Source organism: Silurus meridionalis, chromosome 26 (genome assembly GCF_014805685.1).
Source record: "Silurus meridionalis isolate SWU-2019-XX chromosome 26, ASM1480568v1, whole genome shotgun sequence".
Taxonomy (NCBI): Eukaryota; Metazoa; Chordata; class Actinopteri; order Siluriformes; family Siluridae; genus Silurus; species Silurus meridionalis.
In genome coordinates, this window is record NC_060909.1 from 9,972,144 (window position 1) to 9,998,177 (window position 26,034).

General features: G+C 37.4%; 1 protein-coding gene across 1 annotated transcript in view; it reads right to left on the reverse strand.

Annotated features, from left to right (window-relative positions):
- Positions 1–11,038: 11,038 nt before the first annotated feature.
- nkd1 (NKD inhibitor of WNT signaling pathway 1) overlaps positions 11,039–26,034 on the reverse strand; it is a 37,486-nt gene continuing 22,490 nt past the window's right edge. The window contains exons 4-10 of the mRNA XM_046840891.1: positions 24,752–24,809; positions 20,429–20,529; positions 18,591–18,686; positions 15,768–15,921; positions 15,179–15,266; positions 14,752–14,879; positions 11,039–13,817 (exon numbers count right to left, since the gene is read on the reverse strand). Of these exons, the coding sequence (XP_046696847.1) occupies positions 13,267–13,817; positions 14,752–14,879; positions 15,179–15,266; positions 15,768–15,921; positions 18,591–18,686; positions 20,429–20,529; positions 24,752–24,809 (1,176 nt within the window). The 3' untranslated portion in view covers positions 11,039–13,266. The remainder of the gene's footprint in view (positions 13,818–14,751; positions 14,880–15,178; positions 15,267–15,767; positions 15,922–18,590; positions 18,687–20,428; positions 20,530–24,751; positions 24,810–26,034) is intronic.

The following is a 26,034-nucleotide window of genomic DNA, read 5'->3' on the forward strand; positions in this document are numbered from 1 at the left end:
AAAGTTGCGAGCAGAGTTATGAAGAGTTAGCTTCTTTTTTTTCAAGCTTCTGTATAGTCTTATCTTTGCTTACAGTATTTGCAGTTTCATCTGTAATGCAACAGGATCAAAACGGTCACTGCATTACACTGCATTTGTGTCCCTCAACGTTTTCTCTTTAGATATGTTTTTGGAATAATGATCTTGTAAAGATATTGTATTTGCATATCCATTTGAATATCTAAAACGCTTTTTCCTGTAGGGATTAACCATCTGTTTTTTATCACCACATTATCTGTGTAAAGCTGCTTTGAGACAATGTTCATTGTTAAAAGCGCTATACAAATAAAAATTAATTGAATTGAATTGTGGAATTTTACAGTCAAGACTTGATGTTGGTATCAATACTGTGCCATATATAGTTTTGTGAGAAAATTAAATTCCAATAAGAATTTGTTTATATAATCTTTAAAGATGAGACATTGCCGAATGAAAAATCTACAACCCTACAGCAAAAGTGGGAAGGATTTAACCTTGAGAAGAATCAGACTCACTTCTGAGTGACACTGAAAATAATAACAGTATGCAGGTGTAGAAGAGTAAAGACATGCAGTAGAATATGTGTTGAAGGAATGTTCAGATTGAGTCCTGGGAAGTTTTATGATCTTTCTGTTTACAGCAGCGGGTTCTTAGTTACAAATGTACAACATCAAAGAAAGATTAGACAATGGCATGTATGAGACTTAGTCATAAAATGTTTTAAAGAAGAAAACTTATTAGTGTTTTAGGTTCTAGTGTTTAGTGTTGGGTTTACTAAGACAGGTTAAGAAAAGACAGACAGACAGACAGACAGACAGACAGACAGACAGACAGAGAGAGAGAGAGAGAGAGAGAGAGAGAGAGAGAGAGAGAGAGAGAGAGAGAGACTTTATCAGCTATGCCTTTGCAACCCAAATTCCAAAAATGTTGAGACACTGTGTAAAATGTATATACTGTATATAATTTGCAATAATTTGCAAATCTCATAAGTTCATATTTTATTCACATATTCATATTTGAACAAGACAATGTTAACTACATACTGCATCTAACACAATAGCATGACTTCATAATAGAAGAGTTCAGGTGCTGAACTCACCTGCCTGCAGTCTAAAGCTTTCACCATTTGACACCCAGAATTGTTGAGCAGATAGAATCCTGTATCAAACACATATGGGACAACATTTCTCTCCCAAAACTTCAGCAACTGGACTCCTCAGTTTCCAAATGTATATGGACAGAAGACGTGATGCTACACATGGTAAACATGGCCAACTTTTTTGAGACGTGCAGCCATCAAATTACAATGACCATATTGTTTCCTTAAAATGAATATATTCTCAGTTGAAATGTTTGATTTTTTTTTTTTGTTAAATTGTTTATATTGGGGTTGTGCACTGTAGTGGTTGAAATGAGTGATGTATTGATTGTTTGATGATGATGTGCGTATTTTCTGCAATTTGGCTTCAGTTTTCATTGTAGCATTTTTTTATCTGCATTAAAACTCAGTCTCTTTCCTGATTCCTGACATTTGCAGTTACATTCAGCTGTTTCTGAGTGGCCAAGTATCCAAAAAAGAGGTTAAAAAACTCTTGGCAAATTTATTATATCTGGCAGATGTATGTCTCGAGTTTAGATCATTTAGACATGTTCTGGGAAGAGTAATGGCAGAAGGTTGATTCATTTCTCCATTTGTATAATCTTCCTCTTATGTTCAAGCTTCACATTTCCATTGACATACATCGAAATGGAAAGTCAAAGAAGATTTTTTTGAACACATTTTTGAATTGGTTCACATAAGTTACTAGACTAAGTCTCTTGTATAAACCAAAAGCTGGTTTATTTTAGCTAATTTAACCGCATTTGGAACATGACATGATTGATACTGTGAAAAACGATGACACTGAAAAATAAATGGAAGGGTTTTAGAAGTACGCGTTTGATACTATTTGTAATTTCAACACAATCAAGATGTTACATTTGTAAAACATTGTGCATTGAAGTAAAAACAATGGCTTGATATTTCTGGAGAACACAATGCAAGTGAACGAGTCAGCCAATTGATCCACTGGGTATTCACTTACTCACATCTAGGAGCCGTTTTTAACCAGTGGTGGACAGTAAAGAAGTACATATAATTATTTACTGTACTTAAGTAGCTTTTTCACATATTTGTACTTTTCTGAAAAATTTCCATTTGGGGAGACTTTAACTTTAACTTCATTAAATTTTTAATTCAAATATCTTACTTTTTTTTACTCAAATACACTTTGCAAAATCAGTCATTTCTTTTTATTTATGAGAGGCTAAAAATGTAACTGATCAAGCACGCAGCAAGACACCTATCAGGGTAGAGCACGCGCTCTGTTTTGAACTTGTTTTGAATGCCGCTTGGTGGTATCTACTTAAAAACAACATACAGTTCAGCATCGGTTCAACAGCAAGCAGAACATTTTGAAAGTAATAAATGATGGAAAAATGTGGACATAGTAAACAGCACAGTAAAATTCGTTCTTCACATATCCAGCTGGGGTCAGAGCGCAGGGTCGGCCATGATACGGCACCCCTGGAGCACAGAGGGTTAAGGGCCTTGCCAAAGGGCCCAAGTGTGGCAGCTTGGCGATATCGGGGCTTGAACTCCTGACCTGTAACCCAGCACCCTATCCACTGAGTCACCACTTCCCACTAGGTGAGGTGCTAGTCTATTACAATGCAACACACACACACACACACACACACACACACACACACACACACACACACACACACACACACACACTCTTTCTCTCTGTCTCTAATTTACATTTACAGCTACTGCCATTTCTTTGGAGATGGAAGGAAACCAAGAGGACCCAGAGGAACATGAACAGAAACTCCACATAGACAGTAACCCAAACTCAGGATGGAACCTGGGGCTCTGTATCTCTGAATTAAATCTAGATTATGAGCAAATTAGCTCATCAGATTGTGCTCTCTGTTAAAATTCGTTCTTCTGTTGTACAACGTTTAATTTGTGTCCTCTCAACAGTCTCAGAGACACAAAACTAATCAATGCCATAGCACAACAATTCCATTTCAGTGCGATCAAACAAGAACAAGTGCCTTGTTCTTGTGTCGTTTGATCAGCCTTCAGTCACAGTAAATTAAAAGCATATCAGCAGTTTTCCATCATTGCAGGACATTGCGAGGTTTCCTATCCACGAGATGCTCCTTTGAGGCGGCCGACAGAAGATCAAAGATGCAGAGGAGTCGACAGTCTCGCTGTCTGATGTTGGCACCAATAACGGACCGAGCGGTACAATGGCTTCAAACGGATAAAGCAGGGAAGCTGATAAGCGACGTCCTAATTGACTGGAGTCGCCGCAAAATTGGTAGCCAATTAGCCGAGGGACACGAGAGTTTAAAAGGAAGAGGGGATCAAATGTCTCTTGACGAGAAAAGGGTGCAGTCAAAGGAGGTCCTGTACAGACGAGCATCTGCATGTGTGTATTGGTTTTTAATTGACGAGAAGATTAAAGCTGACTCCTGAGACTTTCTTTTGCAGCTAAAGATAGATAAGGAATGAGAGAATGAGAGATAGAGAAAAAGAAGCGGGTCTTGGGGGCAGGGTTCAGAGTAAGCTCTGACTCCTGCTGGGTGCGCCGCCACTCAAGATGGCTCCTACTTGTTGGACATTCATTATCAAACCTGGTTTGCTCCTTTCATCTCCTGCTCGGCACAGCTCGCCACGCAAAATACAGAGGCACCTTGCAGCTTGACATCCTCCCATTCACGCTGTACCTTAAACAGCATGCTGCCACATCAAAGCTGCCACGTTCGCTTTGATGTTGCGAAAAAGAAAGAGGCCCCAATGATCTACGAAAAAAACCAATGGAACTTTTTTGGAGTCTTTCTCTCTTTCTTCCTCTCTCTCATTCGCTATCGACCCACATTAGTGACCATTTTTCACTACCTGGTTGCACCTAATATAACTGACAATGTCCTACCATTTATTGTGATCAATTCTGAATTCACCCGTTCAATCCAATCCAATCATTTAGAAGTGCAATTCATTTCGGGGTGATCCTCTCCCCAATGTAGACTCGGATCCCCAGGAGCCGATTGGATTGAAACCTGATCAGTTTTTCTGCTATTGTAGCACAATCACCTTAAGATTAAGTGCATTCTGAGATGCTTTTCAGTGGTCACTGTAGCCTCACTGTTAGCTTGCACCAGTCTGGCCATTTATTGTATATCTCTTGTATATACAGTGGAACCCGGTTATCTCGCCTCGGTTATCTTGACAACCCTATTAAGTCGACGTTTTTGAAGTGGAACCGCCAAATTCTCGCTTTTTCTAAGCATTTTTTATCGGTTATGTCGACTTTTTTTATGCACATTCTCATTTATTAACGCACATCATGTACATAAAGAAATTTCAAGCATGTTAATATATTGCCGCCATTTTGATTTTTCGTTTATCTCGATCATCGGTTACCTCGATGCTTTTTGGCGACCCCCTAGGACATCGACATAACCGGGTTCCACTGTATAAGGCACTTGCTGCTCACTGAAAGTTTTTTGCTTTTTGTACCATTTTGAAAAGACGAACTCTGGAGTCTGTTGTGTGGAAAAATTTCCAGGAGCGATGAAATTCCAACATTTACAACATTTACATCATTTTTTGCATTGTGCTGCTGTTGCCACATGATGGGCTGAGTAAGTAAAAGCATAAAGGAATAATAGCAAGATGCTATACATAATAATACATACATAATAGTATGTGAACAATTTGGACGAAATTGACTTGTGCATTTGCGATTTTCTTACTGCTGCACTCCTTTATTTTTGTGCTGTTGCTGTTAGTATTCTTTGTCTTGATTTTAATTGTGATTTCTGCTTTTAGTTTTTTGTTTTTTTTTCTATAAAAAAATCTTGTTTTCTGTTGTGTTTTGGTTTGAAATGTTTTTTTTTTCTGCTGTTAATTTTTGTGTTGCATGTTGATTAAGCCTTTTGGAGTTACTTTTGTGGTGTTACTTTAGTTTTTTTTTTTTGTTTTTTTTTTTGCTGTCATTTCTGTATTGCTGCTGGATTTTAGGTGTACAAACTATTTAAGATGTCAAGCAGATTTTTTGGCTTGTAAATATTTATTTATTTATTTTTGTCTGGAAAACCCTGGAGTATTTTTAAAACAGCAGTATAGAAGGCATTCCCTATGTCCTCACGTGTGTACTTGGATGTGTAACATACAACAAACAAGTTTTAAAAAATGATCACTTTTTCATCCTTTCTCTGGCCTGCACTTTTTATGTGACCAGTAAAACATGCGGCTGCGTTTTTTTCCCCTTCACTAAAGGTTCCTAATTTAAAGCTGTAATTACAGAGGAGCCCATGTTTTTTTGCCCTGCATCACTTTTATTCTCTTCTTTCTCCCATTTTAAATCACCTGTTATTGTTTATTATGGCATCACATGCTTTGACTGCTACTGTATTAGTACATTGTTGAAGAAGGCAGGTTAGCAAGGATAACTGAAAAGGTGTGCGTTCTTCGGATATTTACTTTATTTATGGGTGAGAAGTAATTCTGCAGTAGCAGGCATCATTGTTTTTTTTTCTGTAAAATCTTGCACATTACAAAGCCATTTTAGAAAGAAAATGGACAATTGCAAGTAAAACTGGCCTCTTGTTTAACATCTGAAACAGCTTTGTATGCGAATATCTTGGGAGAATGTACTGGAAAAGATTGCGTTCATTCTCTGCTCCTTTTAAAAAGTTGTGTAAGAGCAGCTGCTGAGCACGCCGAGCCTGTTTTTGGAACGCGGCAGTTAATTCGGTGTCTCTGAAGGTTGAAGAGCCTTTGAACAGCGATTATTTATGTCTTGGTGGTTCCAGTAAGGGGAGGATGAAAAGATTCTTGATAGGATGCAGGTGACATGTACATCCTCCGTGTCATTAGTACTGTCAATGGAAAACAGGAATATCTCTCTCTCTCTCTCTCTCTCTCTCTCTCTCTCTCTCTCTCTCTCTCTCCCCCACTCAGCAAATGCAACACAGAACATTTAATTGAGACACATGTCAGCATCACTACTTTTTTTTATATCAGCAGTATTTGAATGAGCGAAGTTCTGTCAGCAGCTTTGCATCCTAATTCACTGAACTTGACAATTATAACTTTTTTCCCCCCAACCTTTCTCTTGTACATAAAAGCATGCATCACCAATTAGCTTCATTTCCTATCTTGCTCTCTCTCTTACTTTTTTATGCTTTGGAGCCTGAAAGCATATTACAAACGATTTCCATTATCCTGAAACAGCACTTTGAAGTTTCCAGATATGGAAAGTGAAAAAAACTCCACTTATACTAAAATGTTCAAAGCTGCTAAATACAGTGCAGCAGATTTTATATTTATATTATCATCAAATTGCATTTTATTTATTTGTTTTTGTATTTTACTTTTCTGTTCACTGGAGTCGATCATGGAGTTGTGCATGTTGGACATTTAATTATTCACCTAGGAAAATCTTAAGTTGAAATGATGGAGATAAAGTGCAGTGAAACTTCAAAAAATGTAACCTTGTATCTTCAAGTAACTACAAGTAAGTGCTTCAATATTTTCTAATAAGTTTGACAGTGGTGGAAGAAATACACAAAGCATGTACTTGAATTAAAGTAGAGATACTGTAGGTAAATATATAACTCTAGTAAATATAAATGTGCTCCCTTTAAAACTTAAAAAAGTCTAAGTACACAAGTATTTGCCTTTAAATGTGCTTAAGTATCCAAAGTACTATAATTTATGATAGCTAATGTCCTTTTATCATGTATGTCACAAGACTCTTTCCTTAATCAATTCAGTTTATGTGAAAAGACTTTAATGGTACTCTCAGCATACCAACCTAATTAATAGAATGATATTAATGAGTTAAACACTAATTAATACCTATTCAAATTATCATGAGCCCTAAACCTTCTTTTCAACTACTTAAATAAATATTGCAAATAAGGCCACGGTGTTGTGGCAAGTTACAGTCAGAAGTTTCTTCTATCATTTATTTCTCTTAAAATGTTCTGCCTGCTGTTGAACAGATGCTGAACTGTATGTTGGTGATAAATAGATACCACCAACCAGCAAACAAAACAAGTTCAAAACAGAGTGCACGCTCAACCCTGATTGGTGGCTTGCTGTGTGTTTGAACAGTTGTGTTTATCCACTAATAAATAAAAAGTTAACGCAGATTTTGTAAAGTTTTGTTAAGTAAACAGTACGATATTTGATTTTGAAATAAAGTAAAGTCAAAGTCAAAGTAAAAGTGTTCCCAAAGGAAAATACTTCAGTAAAGTAGAAATATGCCAAAAACCTACATAAGTACAGTAATGAATTACAATTACTTTGTTACTGTCCATGAGTGTTTACTGATCCCTTATTTATCTCTATTTTTCAGTACAAGGCTTCAGGTTTGGTCACATGTGTACTAAATGCAATCCTTTCGCGTGCAGAACATCTGAGTTTGCTCAGGCACGTATAAGTGGAGGACCGCAAGTTTGTTCAGTCTCCTCCTCGCACTTTGAGCATTTTTTAAAGTTTACACTTTAAAACTTAGAAGCATAAACAACAATGCCCTGGGGGTATAAAAAAGAAACTAGAGTTAGTGTAGTGTCATTGTGGCTACTAACCGGAAATAAGATTTGTTTTGTGCATGCATGAAAAGCTAACGAATCAATAGCGCTAGCAATAGCCGCTAACCAGGAAGTGGCTAGAGGCTAATGCTAGTGCTATGGATTTAAGATTCTTTATTTGTCACACACATATTATATGCAGGATCCAACTAAGTAAAATGAAATGTTGAAACAAATGAAAAATCTTAAATCATGAATTCATAGCGCTAGAATTAGCCCCTTCCTGGTTAGCGGCTAACGCTTGTGCTATTGATTCTTTAGCGTTTTATGTCCAGCTTCAAGTATTTCTTTTAAAAGGAGAAGATTCTGAAAATTCTGCATATCAAAAGAGTGAATAAATGAAGGATGGAAGAAATAAAGACATTTGTTAAAGTCTGCTGAAATAAGCAAAACAATAGATCATATATTTAGAAAATTTAATATTAAATCTAAAACACACACACGCACACACACTCACAGACACACACTTACATACACATCTGTTACCCAAATGTGAACTATCTAATACATTTCTTTCCATTTATTTAATTTTATTTTATTGATTACTCAATTTAATCAATATAAAAAAGTGTATTGCATTAATTAGATTTGTTTTATTTTGTATTAAATATTATAAATACTAATTTATATATAATCATTTTATACTACATTTGACCATTTTATACTACATTTGACCATTTATACTACATTTTATACTACATTTGACCATTTATACTACATTTGACCATGCCATGAGCTTGAGCCTGTTTGAATAAGTTTTCAAATCGAATTGGCTTAGTACTATGACATTTCTATATACATCCTTAACACATTCAAGCACTTATTGAAAATCTCAATCACTCATTCTTCTGGATAATATTTACTTTGTGAATAATTTTTGTCATAAAAAAAAATTCCCATTTAACCCATCCAGTGCAGTATTGATTGTTTTGAAACTACACAGTATGAACACAGTCTTATTGAAATTCCACCTTTAATACAAGTGTTGCTGTCTTGGCACAGACGAACTGCCATCAGCTACTGCGAATGATACTAGTTATAAAAAACACTATGGGATGGAATATTTTTTAAATAATGAGAACAAATACCTGGAAAACAAAGAATCAGGTAAGAATATGTATATAGGTGTAGAGAGACTTTTTTCTGTTATATGACTAATACTATTTAGTTTTATCACTAATAATAATATAATGAAGATAGCGATGCAATTTTTGCTATGCAAGGTCCTTCAGTATCATTAAGCATGAGACAAGAAAACACTTAAAAAAATCTTTAAAGGTAACCCCCCCAAACACACACACACACACACACACACACACACACACACACACACACACACAAACAGTCTGCAGTAGCACATGGAGTCATTAATCTTGCTCATGTAAGGGAGGAAAGGGCCGACACGCCCGGCTAAACTACACAGAGACAGACAGAAAGAAAGAGGGAGAACAGCTGAAGAACAATAACACATTAGTCTTAATGAGACCACCCTGAATCTGTATGTGTGTGTGTGTGTGTGTGTGTGCCTTCCTCTGCTTCTAGCTCATAAACCTTACACCGCTTGACTTTCCTCCTTGTAAGAGAAGAAAAATGAGGAGAGAGAAGCAGTTTCAAACAGCATCTATAAAACATTTGGACGCACAAATCTTATACTAATATGGTCATTGTGAAATTCATGCCTGCTCTATCAATCCTCATACCATTTATAAGTGTGTATTCAGGCTCAAGTTGCAACGGCTCAGAAGACATTTCTCTACATTATGTACACGCTGATATAAGCTTTTTAAGTTTTATAAGTTTTAAATAGGTTATACATTATTACTAGGTTTTTATAAGCTTTTTCTGTTAATTTTCTATCAAACATTTTAATAATTATTATTTTCTTTCTCTCTCTCTCTCTCTCTCTCTCTCTCTCTCTCTCTCTCTCTCTCTCTCTCTTTTTAATGTCATCTTCACTGCTCAACAGTTGAAGGAGTTTTTGTCCTGTCTATACCATGCTACCAGAACACCTTTTCCACAAAATAACTAAGGCATTTAAAAAATAAAATATTATTTTGCAGAAATACAAACACACACAAAAATACTATCAAAGTAAATGTCCCTCTCTCTAGCTTTTCCCCAAACAGCAATAGTAAACAGGCAAATGTTGTCACATTAACTTTCGGGAGTACAATTGTGTCATTCTTGTTCATTTCCCGGCTAATTATTCGATGTTAAGAGATTAATATTTTCCCATTTGTTTGCCCAGGAGTCTTTATTTAACATTACATTTATTAAACACTATATAGGCAAAAGTACTGGCACATCTGACTTTTCCAGCTATAAGTGTTTCTTCCCCAAACTATTACCATAATGTTGAAGGCACACAATTCTAATGGATATCAGATGATCCGCTGTGGCGACCCCTAAAGGGAGCAGCCGAAAGAATTCTTTGGATGCAGTACTATTAAACTTTCCCTTCACTTCGACTTGGAGACCCAGCCCTATTCCAGCATGGCAACACAGTTTACATGGCTTGGAGTTTAATATCTTAAGTGGCCTGCTATAGAGTTCTGACCTCAACCCTAGTGGACACCTTTGGTATGAATTGGAACACAAACTGCACCCCTGAAAATGTCACACCCCACCTTAAATCAGTACATGACTTTTCTTGCAGCTGAATGAGCACAAATCTCCACAAGCACTAAAAAATCTAGTGGAACATCTTTCCAGAAGTTATTATAACCGCAAATAGGAACTAAATGTGGAATGGGATGTTCAACAATTACACGAATCTCATGGTCAGGTGTCGACAAACTTTTGTCCATATCGTGTTTATACTGTATAATTCAAACACTGATGACTTTATAGCCTTTCTTCAAAACAACTGAGAAAATTTTAATAAATACTGCCCTAAACCCCACATATAGACTGTTATCATGACAGATGCCCTCCTCTTTTATTTATTTATGATTTGTGGGCATGCATTTTAACTCAGCCATTGAGGTGAGCTACTTTTTATGTTGGTCAATATGCTGATATAATATTAATATTGATAATATTTGCCAATGTCATGATATTTTATCATTCTTATCCACAAATAATGATATATACACATGTATCGACAAAACATTTTGAAAGGTTTATTTTTGAATGCTACTCTACTTTTTTTTTTTTAACCAACATTAGCTGCATTTCTACACCAAACTTTTAATAGAATCTCGAATGAAATTCTACTTTGTCTCAGCTCAATATCAAATTATTCTAATCAACACTATTAATATCACAATATTGGAATTCAATATTCTGAGTTTAAATGCTAATTTGTATTGAATAAGGTGATGCAACACAACTTGAATTAAATAAAAAAAGTGAACAAATCCTCTTTCAGCTCTAAACTCTTTAATTTAATCCTTGATGAAAACAGAACATTGTTAGTGACGCTACATTTCGCTTTTGTATCACATATAGGCAACAATTACAAGGAAACAAATGTAAATGTTTGATTCGTAAATGTTATAAATTTAGATTTTTACAGTAATGGTATTTTATGTTGATTTATTTGAACTTAATTCGACATTAATTTTGCTAGCTGTGATCCACAGAACATTTGAAACTTTACAAAAAGAGGCCACATCAAAAATGGCTTTGTATTCACTATTTAGGCTCACTACATAGACTATAGCATTTTCGCATTTACAATTACATTTACAGCATTAGGCACACGCCCCTAACCAATTTACAAATATCTTATTTATAAAACTGAGCAGTGGAGGGTTACCCGCCTTGCTCACATGCCCAAGAGCGGCAGTTTGGTGTTGCTCAGAATTGAACTGAAATATATATATAATTATTTATTATTTATTTACTACACAGGACAGCCAGAGAAAACTCTAAACAATAAGTGCGCACTGAAAAAAAATCACTAGTTACATGTAATGTCACCTTTTTATATTTCATTTTACAAAATGTGACATAATTTTGGACTTAAAAAATAAAATACGCTTTAAAAAAAGACTTCTTTCAGAGCCCTTTTACTTTATGAAGTGACAAAAAAAATTTTGTGAAAGAAGATAGACATGAGATCTTAAATATTTCAATATGGATTTCTTTTCTTGCCTTTGAATACTGTATCTCTATTTCTCTCACACACAGGCACACACACACATACACACACACACACACACACACACACACACACACACACAAAATCATACATGACTTTTTTTAACATTTTTGTAAGAAATCAAATTTAAAAACTTGTGGACAAAGTACATATCACAAACAGGGCTGCAAACTTTTGAAATGTAATATCCTTCGTGTAATTATATTATTTTACATTACTTTGACGTGTTTTCTAGGATAACGAAGGAAACATCCGCGAAAACAAACAGCTGTCTTGCTGGTATAAAGTACATTTCTTTTAACACATTTTTCCAGGAGTGTACAAACTTTTGCACTCATTCATTCACACCCTGCACAGATTCAAATTGCTTGAAAAAGGCAAATCTTCATACAGTATTCAGTATATCACTATATACTACTATCACTTCACTGTGCTATATGTCTTTCATACTTAGTGGTCTTTACAACAACAGCAACAAAAAAAGAAAAATATTGAGATGCTGAAATCAGGGCTGAGAAAAAATTGAACATTTTACAGAAAGAATAAAATGACATTATATATTTTTTCTTAAACAGGTACAAACAACAAAGTCTGTAGTATATGTATGCCATTTTCAAAATGTCTTAACTGTAAATTGTTGGTTTAATAGTAAAAATTATAACAGAAAAAAAAATAGAAATACTAATCATAATTTTCTCAACAATTAAAATAATAATACTAGAGGTAGCAGCAGATTAGGATTTCTTCTTCCATGTTCTTCATGTCTTTCATGTTTCTTTTTTTTTTCTCGTAGTCTTTGAAGCCGAGTCACGTATTGCATGAAGGGAACCGGGTCTGATCCGTCTCTTCTTTACAGAACGAATGGAGCCGCACCAGAAGTGCTTTTTTCAAGTGGATTTCGAGTGGCAATAACACAGGATCAGCGTCGACAAGACACTGTAGGCAATATAGGCACATATATATATATATATATATATATATATATATATATATATATATATATATATATATATATATATATATATATATATATATATATACTGTACATACATGCATACATATTACATACACTACACACACACCCACACACACATACATACACACACACAGGAGATCTGATTATCTCCCTTTCCTTCATTGTTCACAACACTTCATTTAACAGTCATAACCGTCTTAAGGGACTTCACATCATTTATATTAAACTGGACCTCATGCAGAGATGCCTCACATGAGTTGCGTAATTTTCGGGTGAGAACATGTTCACAATGTATATTAGAGCGTGAGCAATAATGTCATCCAAGAGGAAGATAAAATAAAGCGAGAGATATAGCCCTTTCCTAGCCTGAAGTTCAGTCCAATCAAACCTCTTGCCCTTTTAAATACACATGCAAAGACGCACGGAAAACATGGTTCCTGCTGTCTGTCAGTCTCAGCTTGGCCATGCCTGAGCCTGTGCAGCTTCCTTTTCTCTGTCTCACTCTGTCTGCTTATGACTGGTAGAAATGATGGTAGTGGTAGTGGTGCTCATGATGGTGATGGTGTTCGTGCCGCTGTACCACCTGCGCCAGGCCGCCTTCGTACAGCACAACGCTGGGTAGCTCCCTCACCTGCTCCTTCTCCACCGCCTGTCCTGAACTCACAACCGGCCCTGTCCCACGACCTGGGGGGCCAGCCCCTCGTGCAGAAGGCCCCTCCCTGTGCCGCTGTTTGTGTCTTCGGTAAGGTGCAGAGATCTGATGTGGTGCGGCGTTGACAGGTGGAGCAAGAGGAGGAGCGGGGCCTCGCTTCATCACTCTGCTACAGGAAGGTTGGGCTTTGGGTGATCGTACGCCATGAGAGTGGTGAGTGGAGTCCTGGACTCGGGGGCGGAGACAGAGGCTGTCCTGCATGGCAGGGGTCTCATTTGAAATGGTGTGCGAGCGCCGATGGTGGTGGACCGGGTGGCTGTGTCCGTTCTCGGCCTCCTGAGAGCGCGAACGAGTCTGATTTGACGGCCGAGAAGTGTGATCGGGTTTGGGCGGCTCGGTAGTGGCCGCAGCTGAAAAGAACAAAAGGTATTTGAATTTGATAGAACTAATAGAATTACATGTGAAACAAAGCAATTAATTGAAATCAGTGATTCATTAGTGAACTGCATTATCACGACTACGCAATTCACATATAAATAATTCTTTTTTTAAGCTAGGATGGGATCAAAACAACACGATTATAAGAACTTTGTGCCACAGTGATGCTGAAATCTTAATTCAGAAGGTGTTCTCTGACACTAGTTCCTGCTATAACATAAATGGGATGTTTATATTAATGCGGTTCAGTTTTTAAGCAGCAGCTAATTCCCAGGGGATACCCACATGGAAAGAGAGGGGGAAAATGGTTGATGAGGGAATGACAGTTCATAGTTGCTATACAGAGGCAGCTCAGTGGTTAAGAAGTGTAACTTCCGATTTCAGTTTTTGAGTTCAAATACCAGCTCCACTAAGATGCTGCTTCTGGGCCCTTGAGTAAGGCCCTTAACCCTTACCTGCTCAGTTGTATAAGTGATATAATTGTAAATTGCTCTGGATTAGAGCATCTGCCAATTGCTGCAAATATAAACTGGAAACAGGAACTCATTTTTCTCATGTATGTTTCAATACATTGAATGTAACACTAAACCATTCAACAATGAACTCCATGTCATTCAGTAATAAATTCAAATCTAATCTGAGGTAATTTGTAATCTGATGTACTTTGAGTTTGAAGGACAATTATTCACTTCACAGAACTGTATATTTAGTTATATTGATTATTTTTCTATAAGAGCACCTCCACTGATAATTTCAGGCCTGATTTTCTGTGATCCAAAATAACATGCTAATTTGCAGGTACAACAGGATCAGTTGTGAGCGTGATTATTGTAGGTGTTGAGTGAATTCTGTTATGGAAAATGTAATGAAATCCAACTTTGGACGTGGAGTGTCGTGCTAACGAACCTGTCCCGAAGCGAGAGGAATAGTTCTCAATGCCTGCCAGGTCCAGATAATGATTCCTTCTTTCCAGGTTTTCATCTACGCAGTGTCTCTGGCAGCTCTGCTGTGTGTGATGGTCGCTGTGATGACGCCTACAGCGTTAACAATGACATGCAAAATGCATGATCATAAAAGCAGTGCAGGAACGAATACTACATACTACTAATTACAAATACATACAAACATTTTATACTTTTATAACTTATTTTATCTGTCTTTAAGATATTAATCAAATTTTTAAATGTAACCATTTCCTAGCTATAGAGACCAGTTTTGTTGTCAGGACAAGACTGATGGAAAAGTTTATGACTCGGGAAGAGATGCACAGGCAGAGAACATCAGCATGCAGCGATTAGCTGAAAAAACAATTAGAATGCTGAAATGATCCTACCTCAGTAGGGCTCTGGACTTCTTGTCTGAGCTTTTATGCTCCTCAAAGCACTTTTCAGACTTCAGTCTGGGGTGTGTCATTTCTGATACTAAAAGAGAGAGAGAGAGAGAGAGAGAGAGAGAGAGAGAGAGAGAGAGAGAGAGAGAGAGAGTGGGTAGCATTAAATCAAAGAAAACAGTGTTGAGCTTCTCAGCATCACACACGTGCCGGCGCATGCACACACACACCACACATGCACACACACCACACATGCCTGCCAAAGAAAGAAACAATCCTTTGTTCCTTGACTTCTACTTTGAAGATTTATAAAAGAGGGAGAAAACAATGCTTCATTTATTCTATTTTCAACTGACGAAGCCAAACACACAAACACATGCACACATACACAAACACATACACAACCACACGCACTTCATTAATATAGCGGCGTCTGATTCGGTTTGAAGACTCTGTTATCAAAGTCCAATGCTCAAATGCACGGCGCATATAAATAGCTCATAAAAACACACACTCTCTTTCAATCCTCTCACTTTCATCCATCAAGTCTCACACGCACGCATTAAAAAAAAGAGCAGCAGACTCCCGGTACCTGCGTTGGCATGAGTGCCACTGCCATTCCTCCACCTCTGGCTGGCATCTGGTGAGACAGAGAGCTTCACACGAAGGGTTTTGCTGCTGCTGGGTGAGTGGTTAACTGAGGCGTCCACCACTTCATAGATCGTGTGCAGCAAACTAGTGATGTCCTTAAAAAAAAAACAAGAAAACATGGGGTTTGTCTAATCACACTTATCAGAGGTAGAAAGAGTACAAAAATATTTTACTCAAGTAAAAGTACCGTTTCAGCAATAAAACCCCAAAATCTACTTAAATAAAAGTAAAAAGAAGCTTATTTACAATTTACTCAGGGTAAAATTGACCTTTTTTTTTAACAGTGGGGGTGGTGTGGGGGGTTCTAGTCTAGTTCTTGTGTAGGGGATATAAATCTCAATTTAGTTTTTAATATTGAAGGAACACCTTTACAAATTCAGGTGCAACAACAAAAAAAAAATAACACTACAGTCCATGACGAGTTTTGCACTTTTGCGGCAAAAATAAAATCACCTGTTATAATGTAATTTATGATAATGAGAGAAATCGCAAATGCAGATTCATAATTTAGACATTGAGTCGCACACAGCGAACAACGTTCGATTCGACAGCATTTAGTTTTCAGCTGGGTCTGCATCACCGGCTTCTGTCTTGTTCGTATCCATCCGATCATGCATTATTTTTTGTAGTAAAGTACAGTACTTCAAAAAACATACTTAAGTAAAAGTAAAATTACAGATTTTAAAAAGTAGAATTACACACAAAAAAACCCTACTCAATTACACTAACGCGAGTAAACGTAACTCGTTTCTTTCCACCTCTGACACTAATAGACAAAACAATAGTATCCCCTCAGACCTGTACAGAGTTGACAGGATGCCAACAGCCTGTTTAAACTTCTGCCCTCTGGAAAAGGCTACTGTAGTATGAGCTAAAATCCTTCTAGACTCTGCAAGAGCTTTTTTCCCCACATGCCATCAGGCTACTCAAATCACTCTGACAATACAGAAAAACCCAATGACCTGTCACAACTCTGACTGCTGAACCGCACACTTCTGTTCAGTCTTGTCTTGTGCAATAACCAGACTAGTCATGTGCTATTAATTCACTCTCATCACTTGAGCACTTTATATTTATCACAGATAGTCCTTTCAAATTCATGCCACTTGTCCACTAAACCGAACGATGTGAACATTTTTTGTGCAATAAGCCTGTGTTCCTGTGTACCTACGTGCAATATTTCTCATATTTCATATTGTGTCTATTGTGCAATCTATGTGTATTGATTTTGATAGTTTGCTGTCTGTCTATTTGTTTCCTGTCTTTGTTGACTGTTTGCTGACTGATATACAAGGGGCTTTCAAATCACATTGGGACTTTTGAGTTTATAAAATAATAGAACAAATTTCAAGGTACATTTCTGTTTTTTAAATACTCCCCTGCTACATTGAAACACTTATCAAAGCATTTAACTAATGCCTAAAATGATTCGACATAGAAAATTTGCCGTTCACTGCTCCCACAGAAAGATTTGTCTCTTGAGCAATTTCATGACAGGTTATGTTGTGATTATCCCGGTTCGGACGTTCCATCAAATGTCTTTCTGCGACTGAGCGTCTCATCACCGTACTGAGTAACAAGTAACTTCATCATCACATGCTGTTCCATGTGTGCAACAACACATAGTTTATCTGTAATAAATGGACATTCAGTGCAACCCAGATGAGGATGTGGTTCCCTCTTGAGTCTGGTTCCTCTCAGGGTTTCTTCCTTATGCCATCTCGGGGAGTTTTTTCTTGCCACAGTTCCCACCAACTCACTCATTAGAGACAAACTTACACTTATAAAGAACATCTTATTCATTTTTATCACCACATTATCTGTGTAAAGCTGCTTTGAGACAACATTTATTGTTAAAAGTGCTATACTAATGAAAATGAATTGAATTGTTGTCCGCCATCTTGATTAACGGTCTCTGGACTGGCCCGCGACAATGAAAAATTAGATTTTTGACACAGTTTGCCTCGAAAGCCCCTCCAAAGTTAAAACTACACAGTGGAGCATTTAGAGAAAACCAATTTCATGCTGCTTTGCTCCCTGTTGCCTGGCTGAATTACAATAAAGTTCACTTTGACTTGACTGTGAATAGTGCGAGGAAGGGTTCTGTTAGAGGAAAATAATCAACAGCGCAGTGTTGTGATGCGGCCTGTTGCGAAGGCGGAGTTACTGTGAACACCTAAAATTGGAATCATCTCCAATAACAGCAACATCCTGAAGTGTTTTATTGCTTTCATACTACAGGAATGTACTCCATCAGACATTTAACTACCATATTTTCATCCATATACAATTGCAAGTTGGACTGAAGAGAATTATTAAACCTGACTGTTAAAAATCATTGATGCTAAAGACTCATATAATAAACATTAAATAATGAAAATCGCTCCTTACCAAAAGCGACGCTGTATTAAATATAAAACGTTTTAACAGTGTGTTTTATTTATTAGATTTTTTCTATGATAACAATAACTAGTACACAATACGTACGATAAAAGTGTGATCATTATTACAACCCTGGGAATCAATAAAGATGTTACTAAATGAAATCTGCAATGCTCTAATGCACTAAAACTCTGACGGTGTAAAGTGTTGATTTAGCAGAATATTTACAGAATTGGGACACAGCAGTGACACCTTGTGGAACAGTGACATACCAATACAGAGTTAGGTGTATGTATAAAAAGCCTTTAAATAACACATTATGTTAATTCAATCCTTCAGACTTTTGTGTGTGTGTGTGTGTGTGTGTGTGTACATGCCTTACCTCTCTTGTGACTTTGCCATTGTTGTCAAAGTCGTACAGAGTGAAGGTCCACTCCTGCCTATTGTCCTCCTCCACCGACACAGCACACTCCAACTCCTGATCATGAAAAATAATCTCGATCAATAATCAATACATCTGCACTACACAGTTTTTGAGTTGAGTTTCCCCTCAACGAGCACCCGTTCTACCCAGTACTTTTCCGTTTGCTGATAGGTCAATGCAAATGCTGCAGAAGCAGGATAGACAGTGAAGCTGTACACCAAGGCCTAGGATTAATATGTAAACTCGCAAACTCTATCTGATTAACATCAGCCTTAACTGACTGACAAGCTGTCCACATGTTTTAGTGTGCTCATTTACCCACAACTCAGCAGAGAGAACTACAAAACGATATAAGATACAGGTAGCGGTGGGACAGTTCACTAATAATGACCAAAATAAAAAAAAAGACATTTATAAACCTGTTGCATTTTCAGTTTTTTGCCTTAGAGTGTGTTTTTTTTTTATTTTGTTTACAGTGTTTATACCACTGAGTGAGAACAGGACATGAAGCATACAAAAGCTCATAAAATGCTGATCCCTGAACACAGCCAAGGGTGCCAATAGGAAAGAAAGGAAGAATGAAAGAAAAGGAAGGATGGTAGAAAAGAAGAAAGGGAGTAAAAATGAAGCTATTTGGTACTGTATTATTAGATGATAATTAAGTGATGATGAATTTTGCTAAAATGATGAGGATGTTCGTTCAAGCTACATAATGACAAGAAAAGGTTACTGTGGGTAAAATAAGTAAATAAATAAATAACAACATATTTGAAAATAAAAATATTAAAATAATTCAGAAAGAGAAGGGTATAAAAAAAAAAAAGAATAAAGAAAACTTTGGTTATTTGGATATTAAATCTAACCAGAGGCATTAATAAGTACAATTTTGTTGCCACAGTATAAATTCAGATCAGGTTTTCTTGTGCACTTCAGCAACTCAGCAGTAGAATACGATGAATGATTTGCTGAATCAGCAGCCGCACAGCAGTGTGTGATAAAAAACGGTTATTCTCAGGTTGACCCATGCAAGATAATGTGCAGCAGCTAGACTGGGACACAACAACTGGAATATACAGTAGGGTATCAAAGATGATCTAACACAGTGGTCCCCAACCTTTTTTGCACCATGGATCGTTTTAATGTCTTTATTACGGACCGGTCTTTAAGGTGTGGCGGATAAATACAACGAAATAAAATGATACGACCGGCATAAAAACTGGTATTTCTAAATATAATAATAAACATGAACCCACTTTGTTCTTTTTTGTTCATTTTGCTCACTTAATTTAGCGGTAATGTATTATGTGTTAGTGGCCGGAGCAGTTCCTTTAAGAAGGTAGTGTCTGGAGGTAAGACGTGACCGAGGCATCTTCACATGCATCAAGAGTGAGTCATAGACAGATGTGGCGGAGAGAATCCGGTAATTTTTAAATAAAACCATTCAGAATCAGATAATAAATAAAACGGAAATAATGTAATATATGTATTCTTTCTGTGCGGCCTGGTACCAATTGACCCCGGTGCCAGTCCGCATTGGGGACCACTGATCTAACACATTTCACAGTTTGACAATCATGTCTGTATGTGTGTGTGTGTGTGTGTGTGTGTGTGTGTGTGTGTGTGTCCACTTTGTTTTTTCGGTTGCATAGATCAGTCTTGCCAGGAGAAGCAGGTATTCAAAATCCCCTCCTTGACTAAACACATCTGTCTTTTGTCATCTAAACAACACACTGTTACACACCATATTAGGCGCAGACTAGGCAGCACAACTTTATGTGGACACGTGTGAACCTCACCTCAAATTGTAGTTGTTTGTGTGGTGCAGCTGCAGAGTTCTCCTTGTCCATCATCTTCTCTTCTCCACTGAAGCTGTCAATCTTCTCTGGAGGCAGGGCTACTGCAGAGGGAACAAACAGAAAACAGGAAGCTGTCAAAGCTAGTTCAGAAACAGGAATTAATCAGCAGAAATCATAGAGAGTTTAGTGGGGTTTTTTTGTGTGGATGTTTGTGGTTTTACTGCAGCCGTTGGGATTTTAACAGTCATAGGGCAGATAGTAGAAAACTTTCCATGCACACTTTTTTTTATTAATAACTGTTAATAACAGGGTTTTCTCAGAATCTACCATTTCTATTGCTTACATTTTTCCAAAGAAAGCAGTCATTGTTTTTATGGAAATAAGCTGTAAAGTACTATAGTGCGGTCTATAATATTTTACAAAAATAAAGCGAGCTGTTCACTGTAAAAACCAATTTAGGAACCTGCTTTAAGGAACAGTGCTACAGTATGACTCGAATTCTGAGGCTGATAAAAAGCCATGCAGACAGAATAGATGGTACACTGTATAGAAAAGATTTGTGGACGCCTGATCATAAGATTCTTATGGCTTTTAAATTTCCTTAAAAGCACATACGGCACTTTTGATTTGAACACCCCATTCCACAATTAGTCCCAATTTCCACAATTTCAGAAGATGTTTCACTAGATTTTGGAGTGTGCATGTGGAGATTTGTGCTCATTCGGCTACAAGGACTTTTGCAGTGTGAGGAGCCCTGAGGTGCAGTGTTCAGTGTTCCAAGTCTTTCAGGGTTGAGGTCAGAGCTCCATTGCAGGCAACTCAAGATCTTTTACTCCAACTCATGTACAGCATATCTACATAGGGCTGGCTTTGTGCATAGGGGCATTGTCATCCTGGAACAGGTTTGGGTCTCCTAGTTCAAGTAAATGTGCAACTTAATTTTACCACATCCAAAGCAAATACAATTGTGTCCTTCCAACTTTGTGGTAACAGTTTGGAAAGTCACTTTTGTTAACATAATGCATACCAAGGACCTTTTCTACTCTTTCACTTAAACCAGAAGTCAATTCAGTCACTTTCAAGGAAGCTGAAAACAAACATCAGAAAAGCTCAAAGATATTGTGAAGTGTCCTATATTTAGAGGCTGTAATCAATATGCTGTCTGGCAAACCAAAGTAATTAATAGGTCATAAATAAATCTTATAACATCAACAACATAAATAGACACATGAACTAATCATCACAGAATGTGTTTGTAAGGAATTTATAGAATTATATTTTATATATGAAAGGGTCGACTTTCTGCGAAAGAAGGTGGAGATGGCAGGTGGAAGGTGAAAGATTTCCCATGATTTTTTCAGTATGTATGTGGAGCTGGGAAAGAAGATGCTGAGTCAATGCACCCTGTCCCCTGTCACCTGTCCCCTGATGAACATTAGAGAATAGAATTCTGTCTTTATTATAATAAATATTGAGAAAAAAAGCTTTGTGCACTGTGGAATCATCGATGCTCACTATAAACCAACATGAAATTATTAAGCAATGTGCTAATTCCTATATTTGGACACTGACACGTCTATGCGCTCTGACACGCATGGATCTAAAACTGTGCACAGAGACAGCCACTGCGTCCTGCACTCTAAATCCTCCCCCTGCCCCCAATCCCCACGCTTTGAAGTTCCATTCTCAAACCATTTGGCCGAGGATCAGTCCGTCTGCTAAACAGAATATCTAATTAATTAAGCAAAGTCAAATCTAAAACTGTGTTTGTTGTGCCAGCCAAAGGATCAACACATACAACAGTGTCTCTCTCTCTCTCTCTCTCTCTCTCTTTCACACACACACACACACACACACACACACACACACACACACACACACACACTCTATCTCTCTCTGTGTCTCTTTCTTTCTTCTTTTTCTTCTTCTCTCTCTTCTGCTGATCAGTTCAGATCAAAGAGGACCTGTCCTGTCCCTCATCAGAGAAAACAGCGTGATAAAGGGAATGAAAGAGAGAGAGAGAGAAAGGATAGTGCTGGAGAATGAAAGAAATCGTCCCGGGGAGCTTTTACAGACTTGTTTTGAGGGAAATAGCGACGGCTCTGGGCTTTTGATCACGACGACATACTCAAAGGCAACATTGTGAGCTAAGGCAGAAATCTGCCTGTGCACCCTACATGTTTCATAGATTCTTATCTGGAGGGTTATAAGAGCAATAAGTGGCATGAAGGGGTTACTGTAGCAACACACACACACACACACACACACACACGCACACACGCACACACACACACACGCACACGCACGCACGCACACACACACGCACACACACGCACACACTCTCGACAAGTTCACAATTTGTTCCTATTGGCAGACTCGGCTCGAACAGAGCAAACATCAGACCACCTACTGTGTTTATGCTGCACAGGACACTGTAAGCATGTTGTGAACTCATATAACACCCATGCAGACACAGACACACACACACACACACACACACACACACACACACACACACACACACACACACACACACACACACACACACCTATCCCAAAGGACATACCATTCAGCCATCGTCCTGCCTGCTGTGAATTTTAGAAAAGCTCTGATCTCACGTTAAAACTCAGAACATTCTGAGAAATCATATGCCTCTTTCTGTCTTCTTTCCCAATCTTTTTGTGTTTGTCTTTATGACCCTTTAACCCCTTTATTCCCATGTTCTTTTTTGCACAAATACATATAATATATATTTTAAAAAGTAAAATATAAGTACCTTCAATGTTCCTAAAAAATTTACTTTTAATTAAACAACAAATAAAAAAGACTTATCCATACATTTTGATAAAATGTAACAAAATTTTAACTAAAAAGTGTCAGGATCTTTTGGGCACACGGTGCGCACTTCCAGTTTTGCAGCACGCACTTCCGGGTCCGCGGCCATCTTGCTGTTTTTCCTGCGCCACCCAGTATATAAGGACATCTGGACTTTAGCTCAGGGCTAGATTATTTCGCTGGATTTATTGCCCCTGAGAATACTCTGCTCTGGATCCTGATCTGGATACTGAGCCTGACCCTTGTTCTGCTCTGTTCTGGTTTGTACTTTGGACTGTTTTCGGCTTTTGTGTTTTTGCTTTGCCGTATATTGGTCTGTTTGCCGGTTTTTGGTTTTTGGATTTGTTTTTGCCTTGCCCCATTGCTCAGTTTCCCTTTTTATTAAAGCCTGTATTTTTCTTACCCCCTGTCGCATCCTGCATTTGGGTCCTTCCTCACTCACCCAGTCACCCGTAATCCCCTGACAGAATAATCTGGCCTTGCATCATGTCCCGCCTTTCTCTGACAAAGTGATATAAATAAGCAATTTGACTCAAAATTACTAATCTCCAACTAGAGAAAACAAATAAACAATAATAAACGCTCTACTCAGCTTCCTATTCCGAACATCAACCCAAAGCTGATCATATGAATTCATGGCACATGGCTGTTTACAGTCTTCAAGACTGTACAATATTTAATTGTAAAAATGTAAGTAAATGCATCATGAATTTATAATTAATGGTAGGTTGGCTCACTTGTTTCAAAGTAAAAAAAATCCTGTCTATTTTTTCTTTTACCAAACTTCAGTTCAGAGATTAGACTTCTGAAAGCAACATGTATTGTTATAGTGTATTTAAAGATTTCTGACAGTTTATGTTTAAACTGCTGAATATGCAATTCATATGGCCTTGTCCTCTCTTCATCTTGGTTCAGCATTGAAATCTACCGTGTAGCTACAATGCTATGAGTCACGAGACTGCACATGTGCTGAAACGCTAAAGGCGTATAAAGCAGTGTGAGCTTTGAAACCGGCTACGGTAGTGATTCTTATCAGCACATAGACAGAGTGAACACCTCCTCTACTTTCACATCTTACATCACATGTTACCGCCGCATTTGTATCTGCATGCTGTCTCTGGTTAAGGGACTGTTTTGTGGCCTTCGACCTCGACTTTACAACAAACAAACAACACCCAAGACATTGTGCATTGGAGCCCATGGGACTGAAAAAGGCATAATGGAGGGAACAATCTTCATTCAAAGTGAGAGAAAGAGGGAGAAAAAGTGAGTGAATTAAAAGTGAGTAGAAAAAGTCAAAATGCAATGAACATTGCACACAGAAAGAGAAAATGCAGACAGAGAGAGAGGGTGAGAAAGAATAGGGATTATTTTGTCTATGGGTCCAACAGAAGAGTCAAAATTTAAAGAACAAAAATATGTACAGAAAGAGAGAATGCAGAACGAGAAAGGTAGAGACAGAGAGAGAAGAATTTGTGAGGTGTTTACCTTCTAAACGATAGTGCTCATCACTAATACCCTCAGCACAAGCGTCCTTCAAAGGGTCCTAAAAAACAGAAAAAGGACAGAAACATGGCTTTTACTTTAGAAGAAGGAGCCTATATTTTTCACATATATACATTACAGCATTGCGAAATCCTTTTTGTGCATTTTATTAGATCAATTCTTGGGTTTATTTTTTTTGCTTCTTCAATTTACCACTATTTTTATTTAAAGCTTTAAATACATTTTCAAACATAAAATTACTTTGTATTGTTTCCATTAAAGCAAAATCATGGCAAACATTTTTGCTACATTCAAATATACACTTAAAAATTACAATATGTTGATCATTTCTATAGCAACAACACGGTGAACTTGATGCGCCACATAAACAAATAAAAAGGGATAATTGTTAAAATAGTGAAGTTTTCATTAAAATGGTTTATTTTGCATGTATGGAAGGAGTCTCCAGTGTCAGCAGTTTCAGTGTCCGCAATCACAGGAAAAGCTATAATTAATCACTTTGCTCCCATGGAAATTCTTCAGCTGAGAAACTGCACTAAGCTCTATGATGAAATGGTTTACATGTGCTGGAGGGGAAGATCTTGAGTAGCCTGTTATAGAGCTCTGACCTTAACCCTATTGAGCACAATAAGCCACTTCTTATGAGGGAAAAAAACAGTCATTCAGAACCTTCTTCTCCACCCTGCTCTTTCATTGATTCTTTTTATATACCATGTCATGTTTTCTTTCTTACATAAATAAAATCATCCTAAAACCTTACTTTTGTTTTAGCTTTCAGTAAGTTCTGTTGTACCTGAAAGCACCCTGAACAGCTCTAATATTATAATTGTGTTGTATGTTTTGTCTTACACATATCGTGAGTAAGCAGAGAAATTGATGTTTGAGGTTTGCCTATGAATGTTTCTTCTTTTAAGTGGTCAAATGGAGTCATTTGTTTCTGTCTAGCCTGTACCATGACACACAGGGGAAAAAACACTGAGATGAAAGGATTAAAAAGAGGAGTGTAAGATGATAGTTGGAGCGTGTGAAGCACATGAGAAGTCGTCTGCCACATCTGCTAATGGTGGAACAGGATAGCACGTAGCGACCCTCAAAACAGATCCAGTATCGATCTATTTCTATTCTACTAACACATGCTGGCCGTCAAATGGTTTTGAGCAGCAGCAGGTCATGTTTATTACAGTTTTATTAGAGAGAAGTTATTAGAATCTCATTGGTCAGAAGGTGTTGATTAATTTGCTAACTTTGCCTGTCATTCTGGTTAT